Source organism: Xenopus tropicalis, chromosome 1, assembly GCF_000004195.4.
Source record: "Xenopus tropicalis strain Nigerian chromosome 1, UCB_Xtro_10.0, whole genome shotgun sequence".
Classification (NCBI taxonomy): domain Eukaryota; kingdom Metazoa; phylum Chordata; class Amphibia; order Anura; family Pipidae; genus Xenopus; species Xenopus tropicalis.
The window spans coordinates 102,698,930-102,713,811 of NC_030677.2; the positions used below are offsets into that span (position 1 = coordinate 102,698,930).

At 39.8% G+C, this 14,882-nt stretch overlaps 1 protein-coding gene across 1 annotated transcript in view; it reads right to left on the minus strand.

Annotated features, from left to right (window-relative positions):
* The window catches only part of dot1l (DOT1-like histone H3K79 methyltransferase), a 61,034-nt gene extending 49,630 nt beyond the window's left edge, over nt 1-11,404 (minus strand). Inside the window, exon 1 of the mRNA XM_012954295.3 lies at nt 10,787-11,404. Within this exon, the coding sequence (XP_012809749.1) occupies nt 10,787-10,867 (81 nt within the window). The 5' untranslated portion in view covers nt 10,868-11,404. The remainder of the gene's footprint in view (nt 1-10,786) is intronic.
* Nucleotides 11,405-14,882: the final 3,478 nt, after the last annotated feature.

The following is a 14,882-nucleotide window of genomic DNA, read 5'->3' on the forward strand; positions in this document are numbered from 1 at the left end:
TTTATTTTTCCATGCAGGCCCCTTAACTATTCATATTCCCATCTCTTGTTTAAACCACTACCTGGTAAATAAGACCCTAGCAACCAGATAGCTGCTGAAATACCAAATGGAGAGCTGCTGAACAATAAGCTAAATAACCGAAAAACCATTAAAAATAAAAGTAGACCTGTTGCAACTTGTCTCAGAATATCAATGTCTACATCATATTAAAAGTTAATTTAAAGGTTAACTACCCCTTGAAGCTAACTGATCACAAACACAAATGTATAGAGAACCCCTAACAAAAGTGCACGTATGAATGCTTTTACATCCTAAGCATTTTAGGGTTATAAAAAAGCACCCCCACCCGCACTTTGCACAGTATCCTGGGAGTCAGTGGGAACGGCAAGAGGTAGTTGGGAGGTTAATTTTTTACACCAGCAGCGAATCCACTAAGTCTCACATTAGCTGTAGGTCAGTCTGTGTACGGCCCATACTTTTCGCCTCCCCGAACAAAAAAAGTCACCCTCCGCCTATGTCCACATGATTACAAATTAATATTGTAAAATGCAGAATTACATATTATGCATACAGTAGTTGGAAGATAATATACATACTGTGCACAATTTGAAGTTAGCGAAACTGGATTGCAGACCAGTGTTGCTAGTCCGTTAAGGCAGTATACATAGATCAGCAAAGTCCAAGTGTGCACATTATACTCAATATACATATTATCTGCCAACTACCGAATGCATAATATGCAATTCTGCATTTCAGAGTACAGGTATCGGATCCCTTAACTGGAAACCCATTATCCAAAAAGTTCAGAATTACGGAAAGGCCATCTCCCATAGACTCCATTTTAATCAAATAATTCTGTAAATAAAGCTCCCATGGCAGAGATGTGCATTATATCTGCCTCAAAGACTGGGTGTGTTTCTACTGCAAAAAAATTACACAAGTCAGGGTTGTTCAAAGGGTAGATTGTGACCTGCTGAGCAGTATATCACAGGCGCTCAACATTGTTTGTAAGCAACCCCATTAGCATCATCCTTCTGGATACTTGTGTTATTCAGAAAGCATTGGCTTTGGGATAAATTTAGTGCATTAAATATTAGTGTGTTATTCACTAGTAGTTGTGAGTATTCAGTTGTAAGGAGACACTTAAAAACAGGAGGTTTTCTAAAGGACTCCTTCCTTCTTATGAATGAATTTAGTACAGGTATGGGATGATCCGGAAACCTGTTATACAGAAAGTTCCGAATTACGGGAAGGCCATCTCCCATAGACTCCATTATAAGCAAATAATTCTAATTTTTAAAAATGATTTCCTTTTTCTCTGCAATAATAAAACAGTACCTTGTACTTGATCCCAACTATTATTTATATAAGATATTAATTAATCCTTATTGGGGGCAAAACAATTCTATTGGGTTTATTTAATGTTTAAATGATTTGTTAGCAGTTTACAGTATGGAGATCCAAATTACGGAAAGACCCCTTATCAGGAAAACCCCAGGAAATCCCCATTCTGGATAACAGGTCCCATATCTGTACTACAGGTATCGGACCCCTTATCTGGAAACCCGTTATCCAGAAAGCTCCGAATTACGGTAAGCCCGTCTCCCATAGACTCCATTATAAGCAAATAATTCAGAATTTTAAAACTGATTTCCCTTTTTTATGTAGAAATAAAACAGAACCTTGTAATTGATCCCAACTAAGATATAAATAATCCTTATTGGATGCAACACAATCCTATTGGATTTAATTAATGTTTTATTAATTTTTTAGTAGACTTAAGGTATGGAGATCCAAATTACGGAAAGACCCCTTATCCGGAATACCCTTGGTCCCGAGCATTCTGGATAATGGGTCTTATACCTGTACTAATTTGGATTTTATATGCACACACTATAATTATTAGGATATATGCAAATCAGTCCCAAAGGTCAGGTAACTACAGCAGGCCAAAATTTGTGTTGAGAATCTGCAAAAAAAAAAAAAAAAACATTGGGAGCTATTGGGGTTCTCGTTTTGAGGCACATATCTTCACTGCAGTTGCCTTAGTCTGGTAAATTAGCTAAAAACATGATGTACAGCATTTCTACCCTACTTTCTTGCTAAAGAAGAAGGAACTTTCCAAAAGTGCCAAAAATATTTGTCTATTAGTCAGCCAATGGTCTTGAGGGTTTTAGCCTGCTGATAAGCTTCACTTATTCCTTATGATTTTTTTTTTACCTTATTTATATAAGTGAACAAGCAATGTCCAGTTTTTCAGCAACCCTACATACAATAATTGCCAAATTATATATTATATCTTTAATAAAAATGTTATTATAAGGATTCCTTCTGGTCTTCTAGCTTTTCCTGCACTCAGTACCTACCAAAGTAGGCAATATCTGTTCTAAATTCACACTACTGCCAACAAAAACACACACCTGGACAGAGTGTGTTCAGGAATGCAGTCTCAAATGCCCCACTTTAGAGCCATGCTATTATAATTAGAGCAGCATAACGGAAGGAAACTCTCAGATCTTAAGGAAGAAAACTACATCCTTCTGTAATAAGAACATTGTCATTTAATTCCATAAAAGGAAAGGGCAGTTCTATTTTAAGTCAACAGTATTCTCAAAGAGGAAAATGGGAACCACTGCCAGCCAATAGGAACCCCTGGCTCTCAAATGGATGCATCAACGTTCCTAACAAGATACATAAACAGCCTGTGCATTTCACACATAGCTGGAATATCAGAGTGCTGATGCTCAACTCTGGCTAGCATGGGAAGTTCATACCAGGGCAGGAAGTAAAGGAAAACTAATAAGCGGAGGTTCTGCTAACCTGTCTCTACCAACTGGGGCTCCTCTTCTTTAAAAACCCACCTTGCTGGGTAGCCTTGTTATCCTGGCATTAAAAATCTAATAGATAGAAGGTGCTAATACACAGAGTGCATAAAAATACTGAAATATCTACTTTTGCTGGGATTTTTCCAAAAGAGAAGCAAAAAACATACCTTTTCATTAAAAGGCATTTGTGAGCAAAGATTCAATTGTATTAGCAGGGATACGGTTATTACAATGCTTTTTTAAAGACACTGTCACTCTTCCATGATTCCAAGATTTGAACCCAGGCTGGCACTCCTCTTTGCTGAAAAATTCAATGGCCCTGGGTAAAGACCTGTAAGCACCATACCACAATACTCTGTGCCTTTCCAGTAGCCCACTGTGGCTGTCCAGGACCATGCAGCTCAACTATGGGGCATCAGTTGAATATGTAAACAGCCTTGAACTGTGGCTGTGCCAGAAAATCACCATGAAAAGCAAACTACATAACATCCATATTTGTTGCAGACTGGGTTACATGTCTAATAAATATATGTTTGCAAACAAACAAAGCTTATCTATAGTGAGTTGATGACCATTATGCTGAGCTCATTATTTGTAATATACTAATAGAATACAATAGTTCTGAGAAGGTAAACAGGGCTCTTATTTCCTGTAAGCAACCATGCGCCTGATTACCTGCACACAAACCATACCCACAAACTTACCAGCCACTGCTCCACCAAGTTCCCCCCTCACACCTTAACAGCCAATATCATGGTTTAGTTTCATTTAAAGCATGTTTAAAAATGAACTTGATAATATCTAAAGACTAGGGCCACATAAGACACTGTAACAGGCCCCATGTATTACAGCTGGCTGAAAGTGATGGGAATCACTTTCATTATTTTGAAAGAGAGGAGGAGCAAGCCTGCCAAAACTGTGTAGGCCAGGCATTCCCATATGCGAACTGTGGCATATGACTAAGGCTAAGAGATGTTTTTGAGTTCAGTCTGTTTAAGATAGCTAAAAAATGCCTATACATATTCCGCACAGCTCCAATTAAAAAAAAATATATATATATATGTTGTGCAGACAAAAAAAAAAAAACAAACAACATTTTAACATGGACAATTGCTTTATTTGATTTAGTGTGTCAACCAGACAAAGAATAAAATTGGGTTAGATACTGTACAAGATAAAAAGAATAATGAATAGCTGCATTACTTCTTAGGAAGTAGCACACAGGTTGCTTAGTCACCCTTTGAAAATCTCTTTCTGTTGCCATTGAAGACATTAAAATAAAGGGAAGAACAGTGTGTATGTCTGTTGTATCCCTTGCGGGGCACACAGACTGATGACTGAAGTGACAGCCATTAGATAATGTGGGTGACAATATGCCTGAGTCAGAGAGAGAGAGAGAGAGATGACTCATAGGGCGATCCTGAATCAGCCTGACCAGCCTTCCACACAAAATGTAACTTACTGAAACACCTTTAATTATTGGTACTATGAAAAGAATCTCTAAAAAGAATCTGTCTTGAGTATAGTCACTCGGCAGCCAGTCTGGCAGTCAGATATCCCTGCATGTTTCTTCTGTACATTAAAAAAGGTCTAGGAGTCACAAACATCAAAAATCTACCATAACTGGGTCTACTCTTTAATGCACGTGTGTCAAAGACAAGGCCTGAGGCCAAAATCCGGCCCACCTGGCTGTTTTATGTGGCCCGTGGTGACTGTGTCTGACCGTGCAGCCGCAGTCCCACTGGTCATTGCCTGACTACACCACCTCAGTCCCAGTGGAACTCCAAGCGTCCACTTACATCCTACCCTGCAAGGTGTATGGTGCGTATTAAGTCATTCAGCACCACGCACCCTGCAGGGCACTACAAAAGTGGCTGCTTTCACAGCACTGCAACTTTGCGCCACAAGTTTGCATCTGGTGGGTGAGTAAGCCACCGTATTTACTGGTCCTCTGTTCATCCGTGGCCTAGGATGGCCATCCAGTCTTGTCCCACAGCTCCCATCCGATCCTGTCTTGTCATTGTGCCACTGGCCACGGCACCCAGCACTAGGCACAACTGTGCCAAAGTCCCTGCACCTTTTGCCAGTAGCAACTACACAGGTTTGGAGTGTTTCAGGGTGAGGAAGGATCTATCTTTCTACTAAGACTATGGGACACATTTATCAAAGTACCATTACTTCCAAACATTTTTGCTAATTTATAGAACTGTGCGTATTTTCTGCATTTTTTTCGTTAATTTGCGCAACTTTTTCGTACTTTGCAACATTTCGAGACTCAAACTCGTACTCTGATGAATCAGACGTTTTGTTGTCCGCTGTGGCAAAGATTTTATTGCAGGCAACAAAATGTACTGAGTAACATTACCCTAAGATCCATGCAAAGATATTTTCAAGTGTTTTTCCCCACAGGGGTGGAGGATGAACAATATGGACCTAAACAGGACCATAGGCATAATGCTGATTTCCATTCACTTTGAACGATGGTTTTGTTCTATCAATCTATCCCCCTTCCACAGACTGAAAAGGAAACCACCACTGTTTAATGCACCACTACCCCTAAAAGGAGATGCCCAGCATGACCAAAACTTCAGCATACAACTGTGGTCCAATTTACTGTGCTAGATCTCACCTCTGAGACAAACAGTATGTTTGAAATTATGCATTCAGATCTGAGAACAAGTCAAAAAAATAGGTTGCGTTATGTTTTTATTTTAACCCAGATAATGAACATATACTACAGGGTACATAAAAGTTTGAAAAAAAACTATGTAAACTTGTGCAGTGTGTAAACCTGAAAAACAAAGATATCACATAGATTTATAAAAAGCCTTTTAACCAACACATAGTAAATACACAATTTGCATTAACGACAAAGCTTGCAACAATCCAAAACATGAATAACTGCAAGGGCTTGTATAAGCTATGTGCTGTACAGAATTCCTGTGCATGCAAGGCAAGATGCCATCTACCAGCACACCCACCTAGACAGGATTATCTACACCACACCCTGCCACTACAGAGAGAAATACTTAAATTCAGTTGTGTGATATGTGACTATCATGCATAGTTATCATGTCTGTTATGAAATATCAAACCCTTGTCATACATACTTCCTGTTTCATTGTATGCCTTCACACTATGCTCTGCTTTTTAAAGGAGACGTGCACCAAAAATCTAATATGTGCATAAAATAGATCTTTTCAAATTTCTAACACTTTTTTTTTTATTTCACCTAAAATTAGTAATTAAGGTTTGATTTTAATAAATGTTTTAGTTGTGTTTAGAATTTGCTTGTGTGTACCCCTTTCCACTATCCAACATTGTAACAAGCCGGTAAATCTTGAGAAGTCAGAAAACTTCAATTCCCAAAATACCATGCTCTCTTAACATGTGATTCTGTATAGCAGTGCAACCACAAAAAAAGCAAATGGCACTCAGGGCTATAAACAAGGGAAAAACCCTTAGAATTTTATTGCGGAGGTGCAACGTTTCGGGGCGACGTGACCCCTTTATCAAGCATGCTTGATAAAGGGGTCACGTCGCCCCGAAACGTTGCACCTCCGCAATAAAATTCTAAGGGTTTTTCCCTTGTTTATAGCCCTGAGTGCCATTTGCTTTTTTTGTGGTTGTACTGGTTTTGGAGGGTGCCGATCCCTCCAGCAGTGTGCACCGGGCATATATTTTTGGAGTACTAGGGTGTGCGGATAAGGTCTCTGTAGTACAATTCTGTATAGCAGTGACCAGGTACCAAATCAATTAAAATTCTCTTTCTCAAAGTGATTTTTAAAAAGGCATTTTCTTTTTTCATTTTCATGATCTGGCCATTACAAATGTGAATGTATAATCTATGATATATGTATTTTATGCAAAAAGTTAGTGCTTTCTACTATACTACCAATGACTTTATAGGGTAGCATAAAACAACAGAGTAAACAAAACACTGGCACAAAAGGATAACAAGCACACTTACATTCGTAATGCAAGGTACTAAAAACAAGCAAATCACATGCTTTCAAAAAGTCAGAGCATTTTCAGTTTACATTTGTGCTTTTAAAAGAATATTCAAAACACAATTCAAGCTGTAAGAAATACAAATTGTGTGTGTCACAGGACACTTTTTTATAAACCTAAACATGTAGGTGGTAACAGGAAATAAGTAAAAAGCTACATTTGTGTTGGTGAACAGCAATTAGACCTTTAAAATAAAGCCAAAAATGTAGTTATATTGCACCTTAAAAGCATAACTCTTCAGAACTGACCCATTCCTGTCAGCCACTCACTGAGAAATGCTACTTCATTCATCTAAACATATTTCAAATAATTAAGGGTGGTTAAGTTTATAATTATAAGATAAGGAAAGTGCTATTCATTGGGGCGGGGGGCAATTTGCTAGGCATCCCCAGAGAACATAACTGCTAAATTTGGAGTGTAGGCTGTTACTACTTTGGCTGAAATGCACAGATTTGGATCTTCATACCTTAAAAAGGTGGCCACACACGTGGCGATATCCGATCTTTCGTGCGACCAATCGGCCACTAAAGGTGGCCATACACGCACTGATAATATCGTACGAAACCTCGTTTCGTATGATATTCGGTGCGTGTATGGTATGTCGGCGAGTCGACCGATATCACAGGAAGTTGCTGATATCAGCCGACTCACCGATCGGACCAGTTTGAAAATTTTGATCGGGCGCCATAGAAGGCGCCTGACCAAAATCTCCCTTCAGCGCTGAATCGGCAGAAGGAGGTAGAAATCCTATTGTTTCTACCTCCTTACCTGCCGATTCAGCCCTGAATGGTGTGTGGCGGATCCGACGATGTTTCGTGTGACCAATGGTCACACAAAACATCGTCAGATCGCCACGTGTATGGCCAGCTTAACTGTTCAGGGCTGAAACGGCAGATAAGGAGGTAGAAACAATAGGATTTCTACCTCCTTCTGCCGATTCAGCCCTGAAGGCAGATTTTGATCAGGCGCCTTCTACGGCGCCCAATCAAAATCTTTTAACCTGGCCGATCGGCGAGTCGACCAATATCAGCAGACTCCTGCGATATCAGTCGAATCGCCATACACTAACCGAATATCGTACGAAACTGGGTTTCGTACGATATTATTGGTGCGTGTATGGCCAGCTTAAGTCTACTAAAAAAATCAATAAAACATGAATTAAACCCAATAGGATTGTTTTGCATCCAGTAAGGATCAATTATATCTTAGTTGGGATCAAATACAAAGCACTGTTTTATTTTACAGAGAAAAAGGAAATCTGATTTTAAAAATCTGAATTATTTGATTAAAATGGAGTGTATGAGAGACAGGCTTTCTGGATATCGGGTTTCCGGATAAGGGATACCATACCTGTACTTGAAGTTTTAGTTCTGAATCTGTGCAATTTAATCTTTTATCACAAAATAATAAATTGCAAGCTGATAAAAGGTAAACAGAAACAAATAATTCAAAAACTAGTTCAAAAACAAACAACCTTATGAAAGTTACTAAAAATAAGCTAATTTATAACATAAATACTATGTTTAAGGGAAACTACCCCTTACCCAAGGTTAAGAAAGAAAGTCTAATCCTGTGGTACACTGTTGTGTTCTCTGTTTTAAAAAGGTATGTTAGAATGTCTATACACTTTCATACAAACAACATAGGGTCTCATTATGTACAAGGCAGGCCAACGTCTTCACCAAAGCACCCCACCCAAAAAAAAAAAAAAAAACTATCCTTAGGGCTCCTACTCACATGCGTTTTTTTTCTATGCACCCCCGCAGTGGTGTTCTCCTGCAATCCACAGCAGAGGAGCGCAGGAAGAAACGCACCCATTCTTTCTAATGGGACTGTACTAACAAAGCGCATGTAGGTGCAAAACATAGGTGGAACACATCATGTTGCAAACCACAAAGCAAATTATAATGCGTGTTATGTATAAGCACTAAACATGCTGCAGCATTTTCTTGAAATTCTTAAACCAATACAGCTAGAGCAGATAATTCTGCAGGTAACTCAAATGAAAAATTATACAGGGATAAAAGGTGTACACACAACAAAGCAGAGATATAAAAAAACAATACGTCAGTATGCTTATTCCAAATGAAATTCTAATATTCTATAGTTATATAAGATGCAATGATTAATACAGAATTAAATATTCGTGATGAAACCGTTCCTATTAACAAGAAATGACTCTGGCACTTTAACAACATAACCACTCGCAGACTCTGAAGGATGGGAGGGGGAGCAACGGTTGCTATCGAGCGGGTAAACGCTGTGTGACTTCCTTAACCAATCACTCGTCTTTAGTTTATTAACCCTTCCTTGCCTGGAGGCGGGAGCAGATTAAAATAGAGAGGCTCTTTATAAACTAGTAAATTATACAAGCCAAGAAAGGAACGTATAACATATATGTGTGTGCCTGTGGGCAAAACACACAGCCAACTAAGTGACAGTGGCAGGCTATCCATATTTTACACTCGTAACATAATCTGGTCAAGAAATAGCTGTCAATACACCATGGGGAGCAATCAAAACTACTTTTATAACTTTACCATATAAAAAAACAAAACTTAATATAAAATAAATAATAGAACTCTGACACTCGCCAATATAAAGGTTAATTAAATAACAATACCAGCTTTTCTATAGTATTCATAAACCATATTAGGAAGTCTTGGTTTGACCTTGCTAAACTGGTATAGAAAAGTAAGTTCAAAATCCAAAAAGACAGCATTAATTGATTAAATATCCCAGTAAAAGCTACCAGGGAGTGCTTGAAGTCAACGTTTTTAAGTGTCGACTCTGAGTATAGCCAAGGTCATAGTGAATAAACCTTCTGAGTATATGTACTTCCAGTATTAGTGCATGCCATTTTCATTTTTGGCATTGTCATAGTGTGAGTTTGCTGCTATTCCTTATGTGTAGAGTATGCTTAACTCAAAATTTACAATGTACTAACAGCAAATTTTATCACCACGCTGCAAATACATACACACCCATATAAAACACACACAACAGACCAACTTATTCAGGGTTGGGCATGAGCTGTCACACATTGGCAACAAACCAGCATGGATATTATATAATTCAATTTGGCCTGCCAAAACAAAGGTTTTCAGCAAATTGTGAAATGTGAACATTATTTTTTTTTTCATTTAATGTATAATAAAAACCTTAGCCTGGACAGTTTGGACAATAGTCCAAACTGCACATGGTTGAAAAGTAGTAATTTACTAACTAAGACCTACTCAAGAGAGCATGGATTTAAGGTCATTCTTGCTGTAAACCTGTCATTGTATTTGAAATAAACATGGTGTATTCTCTTTAATATCTCTCCAAGTGTCAGCTGGAACTACATTTAAAAAAATAAATAAATAAAAAATGGATCAAACCAGGGTCATACCCCCAAAAGAAAAAACTGTGTGCAACATGTATACATACTAACAACTGTCAGTAATCCCACACATTGTGATACTATTTTAATAACCAACTATTGCAGATTTGTGTTACTGTTACATATGCCTATGAAACTGTTTAAACTACAAGTACCAGCATCCTCTGACAAAAGTGCCAGCAGAATGGACATCCTGGTTTCCAAGTACTAAAAACAAATGAACAACCCTATTTAAAAATACAGCTATATTATGCACACACATCAAGGAGCTCCTACATGATCAAAGAACATACATATCAAGCTGTCTGGAGTCAGTGTAGCCCCGCGTGTAATTGGAACTGAGCAATTCCGGTTTTACGCAGTTAAAAAGAGGTAAATATATAGATATACAATATATACAATCATATGTAGACTAACACACATTCATACACAATTAATATATGTGAGCATATCTAATATCAACACCGTTCATAACTCTTAAACAAGTGCAAGAGGTTCAATGCTAAACCTGTACAAACACAACTTCTAAGAGCTATGCGGCCTTCTTTTTCCCCAACCCCGGACTCACGTAAACAGGCAGCGGCCAAGGGTAGACGGCAGGCTCGGCTCCCACTGGGGACTTCAGCCTTAGTTCCAGCTTCTCGCCCATGTCCCGAGAGCATACTAATCCAACTCCGCCGGCGGTGCTGGTGAATAAAGAGGACGTTCTCTCTAATTCTTGGAATCTATCGCCCTTTTCTCCGCCCTGCCGGTCCCCGGGTGTCCCCTTCACTCACACTCGGCGGCTCCGCAGCGCCATCTTAGACCCGGCGCCAAGCAACAATGAGCCCAGGCACGGCACAAACCAATCCGACAAGGGAGGGGGGATTGTGAGGGTGTGGCCTACGAAGCGACCGCCTTCCTATGGAATAAAATAAATAATCCCGCGGGTGTCCTCATATGGCCCCTTAGCCTGAAGTCTGAGGGTTACAAGTCCATAAATAGCGAAGGTGAAAAAACAAGTTTTCCGCTTAAATAAAACCCCCCTACTTAGTTGGTTTATATGGTTGCTACCCAAGCGGAGGCCGCTGAGCCCCACAATGCGGAAAAAATCATACAGATTACCCTATTCGTAGAAGACAGTGGACTTTACCAAAACAGTATGACAGGGGTAAACGCATCTTCCCGTAGCATTAGTTTATGATTTCGAGAAAATTGACGTAAGTATGACACATGAGTATGTGTTCTATGTCAATCCTCTACTTTGTGTGCGGCCCAGTGATATATTAGGATTTGGAAACAGGTTTCATAAAGGATCAAGTTAGAGTAAGCGAACAGACAAACTCAGGGAGTGGTAAGGCTTGTGACACAGAATACGTGCAGGGCGTGCTGGCGATTGGGAACCCCGGGTGCTGAATGGGGGCGGTGGTATTACTGATTCGTGCGTCACAGAATCCCGAAATACGCTACTACGCGTATCGGACCCACGCAAGGTGATGGTGCCAGTGAGGTAAATAAAGGGCAGCGGATTACTAACAATGCTGCTCACGTAGGCTGTCGAAGTCTGTGTCATGTATTTGCTGCCCACATATATGAGACGGCATCGTGATGTCGGGCGGAGAATTCCCTGATGTTTCTTTACTGGATAGATGTATCCTAGATACTTGGAGGGCATCCTCCGCCGCCTAGGAAACAGCAGTAGAATGGTGTGCTGTTCAGTTGTGAAGTAGAAAAAAATTAAGCGATCCTTTAAAGTTGGATCGCCACATTCTAATTGATATGACAGTCTAAATTCCCATTCTACTTGTATGTATGTATGTATATGTTTATTTATAAAGCGCTACTTATGTACGCAGCGCTGTACAGTAGAATAGATTAATACAGACAGGGGGTTAAAGATAATGGATAAATACAAAGTACAACACTAAATACAAATAAATACAAGGTGCAGTTGCAATAAGAGTCAGAAACACAAGATGAAGGAGGTCCCTGCCCCGTAGAGCTTACAATCTATATGGGAGGGGTAACTAACAGATACAAATGGGCAAATGTAGGTTGAAACATAACTTTTATTATATAGATTTAAAATGAAACTATGTATGCCACAGGTAAAATCAAAGTAAAGGTGGCCATTCACAAAGGAATTAAGTTGCTGATTCGGCCCCACCCGTCAGACTTGGAAGCTTATCTGCCTGTGTATGGGGCCATCCGATAGGCCTGACAAACTAATATCAGGATGATAGGGCAGGTCAGAGGAGGGCCACATTGGCTCATTGATGCGGTTTTCACCCAATGGCCTGCATTTATTGTTGTGATCTAGTTGTTAGCCATTAAGCCCTAAAAATGTTAGGGTTTTAGTCTTTGCCTGTGAAGCAGTCAGTTCATCGTTTTCTACATTTGCCTTATTGATTACTGTTTTAAAAATCACTTGTAATACACTCAATGCAATCCTTGTCATCCATACATTTGCTCTTAGGTTTGAAAACAGTAATGTTTTAATATGTTAAATGACAGCCATTTCTGCTTTAAGTGGAAAACTTTAAACTTAAGCTATCCTGAAACCTGTGTGCTCCACAACCCGCAGCCCTTGCATGTGTTGTCAGTGTTATTTGGTGAACAATTCCTAAAGGTGGCCATACACGCACCGATAATATCGTACGAAACCTCGTTTCGTACGATATTCGGTGCGTGTATGGTATGTCGGCGAGTCGACTGATATCGCAGGAAGCTGCTGATATTGGCCGACTTGCCGATCGGACCAGTTTGAAAATTTTGATCGGGCGCCATAGAAGGCGCCTGACCAAAATCTCCCTTCAGCGCTGACTCAGCAGAAGGAGGTAGAAATCCTATTGTTTCTACCTCCTTACCTGCCAATTCAGCCCTGAATGGTGTGTGGCGGATCTGACGATGTTTCGTGCGACCGCCACGTGTATGGCCAGCTTAAGGTTGTTTTTTCATCCACCATTTTTTAAGAAGACATAGGGGCTGATTCACAAAAGGTCGAAAAAACTAGTGTTATTTTTTAGCATGCGTTAAAAATATTATCACTTCTTATATTTGGGGAATTAACGATCGATTCACAAAAAAAGACACTTGTCTGAATTAAGAAGCAATTTCATTGTCGTTATTTATCTTGCGATGACATATTTTTAAGCAATATTTTAGAGCATTCAATATATTTCGTCATTATTTCGTAGCACGTGATATTAGCGCACACTATTAAGCACGTAACCGTTACTTTTTGAAAACTACTGTTCTGAAAATGATATGTTCCCTGAAAACTCAAGAATGCATCAGTCTAGGACGATCACATACTTAAGTGATCCTCTTCTTCACAAGCCAACAAAAATCCGACTGTGAACTCCATGTTGTCTTCACAAACCGTAATGTTTTTTTAGTAACGCCCATTCCTAGTAGGTGTTAATATTAGCACAAATTATTGCAATATTTCATGCTTTTAACGCTTAAAATATGTCTGTGAATTATGCGTTAGTATTAGTTCTATTAGATAATTATTGCGATGCGATGGACATAACGCTTTGCGGTAATTGATATTTTTGCGCATGCGATATGAGTAGTAACACATGCAAAATGACTTTTGTGAATCGTTACTTAATTAGAGGAGAAGGAAAGGCTAAGTCACTTGGGGGTGCTAAAATGTTAAGCACCCCCAAGTGACTTTAATCGCTTACCTCATACCCCGGGCTGGTGCCCCTGTTAGGAGAAAACAGCACCAGTGTGAATACATATATGTGATTGCTGGTTCCCTACTATTGTGCTTCTGGCAGGGACTGTTAGGGCTCAGGCACATGGGGAGATTAGTCGCCCGCAACAAAACTCCCTGTTCGCGGGCGACTAATCTCCCCGGATTGCCATCCCACCGGCGAAATTGTAAATCGCCGGTGGGATGGCATACGCGGCAGCGCAATTTCATGCCTGCGTATGCCATCCCACCGGTGATTTAAATTTTCGCCGGTGGGATGGTATTTGGGGGAGATTAGTCGCCCGAGACACAGGAGATTTGTCGCGGGCGACTAATCTCCCCGTGTGCCAGAGCCCTTAGGACATGCCTACCACACCCTTTATTTTAAACAGGGACAAGGACCATTGCAGATTTATGGGGAGCTCCAATTAAGGGGATTTTTTTTAAAGATAGCACCATATAATATTCATTTTTGCCTAAAGGGGGGTGGCAAATATGCAGTATGTCTTAGTTTAGAGATTAGAATTTGTTGATATTTTTAAAGACTTCCATTGGGCCCAATCCCAGGTAATGGCAGAAAAATGTGGTGATTCAGACAAATGCAATGGGGCAGATATAATTGGGTGCTTCATCATCCATGGGAGAGGAGAATTATCACTGGGTAAGGAAACACACCATCTGTCAGGGCTCTAATAGAGTAATATCTTGCCTTGCCATTACATGGTAACTGTGAAGGTGTAAGTCTGGACAATAGTCTTCCTGCCATAAAACTACACTACTTGCACTTGCAGCTATAGTACAGTCCACATGAAAGAGATGCAAATGATTGTACAGACTAGTATGGGTGCAGAGATAGTCTAGAGATTTTCTAGACAAAAGAACTCAGCTGGATCAACAAAGGGATACCAGGAGCATTGGACTACAGTGCAAGCTATCTTGATTTAACTCCCTTGCCCGAGTCAGAAGGGCTGAATCACCCCAA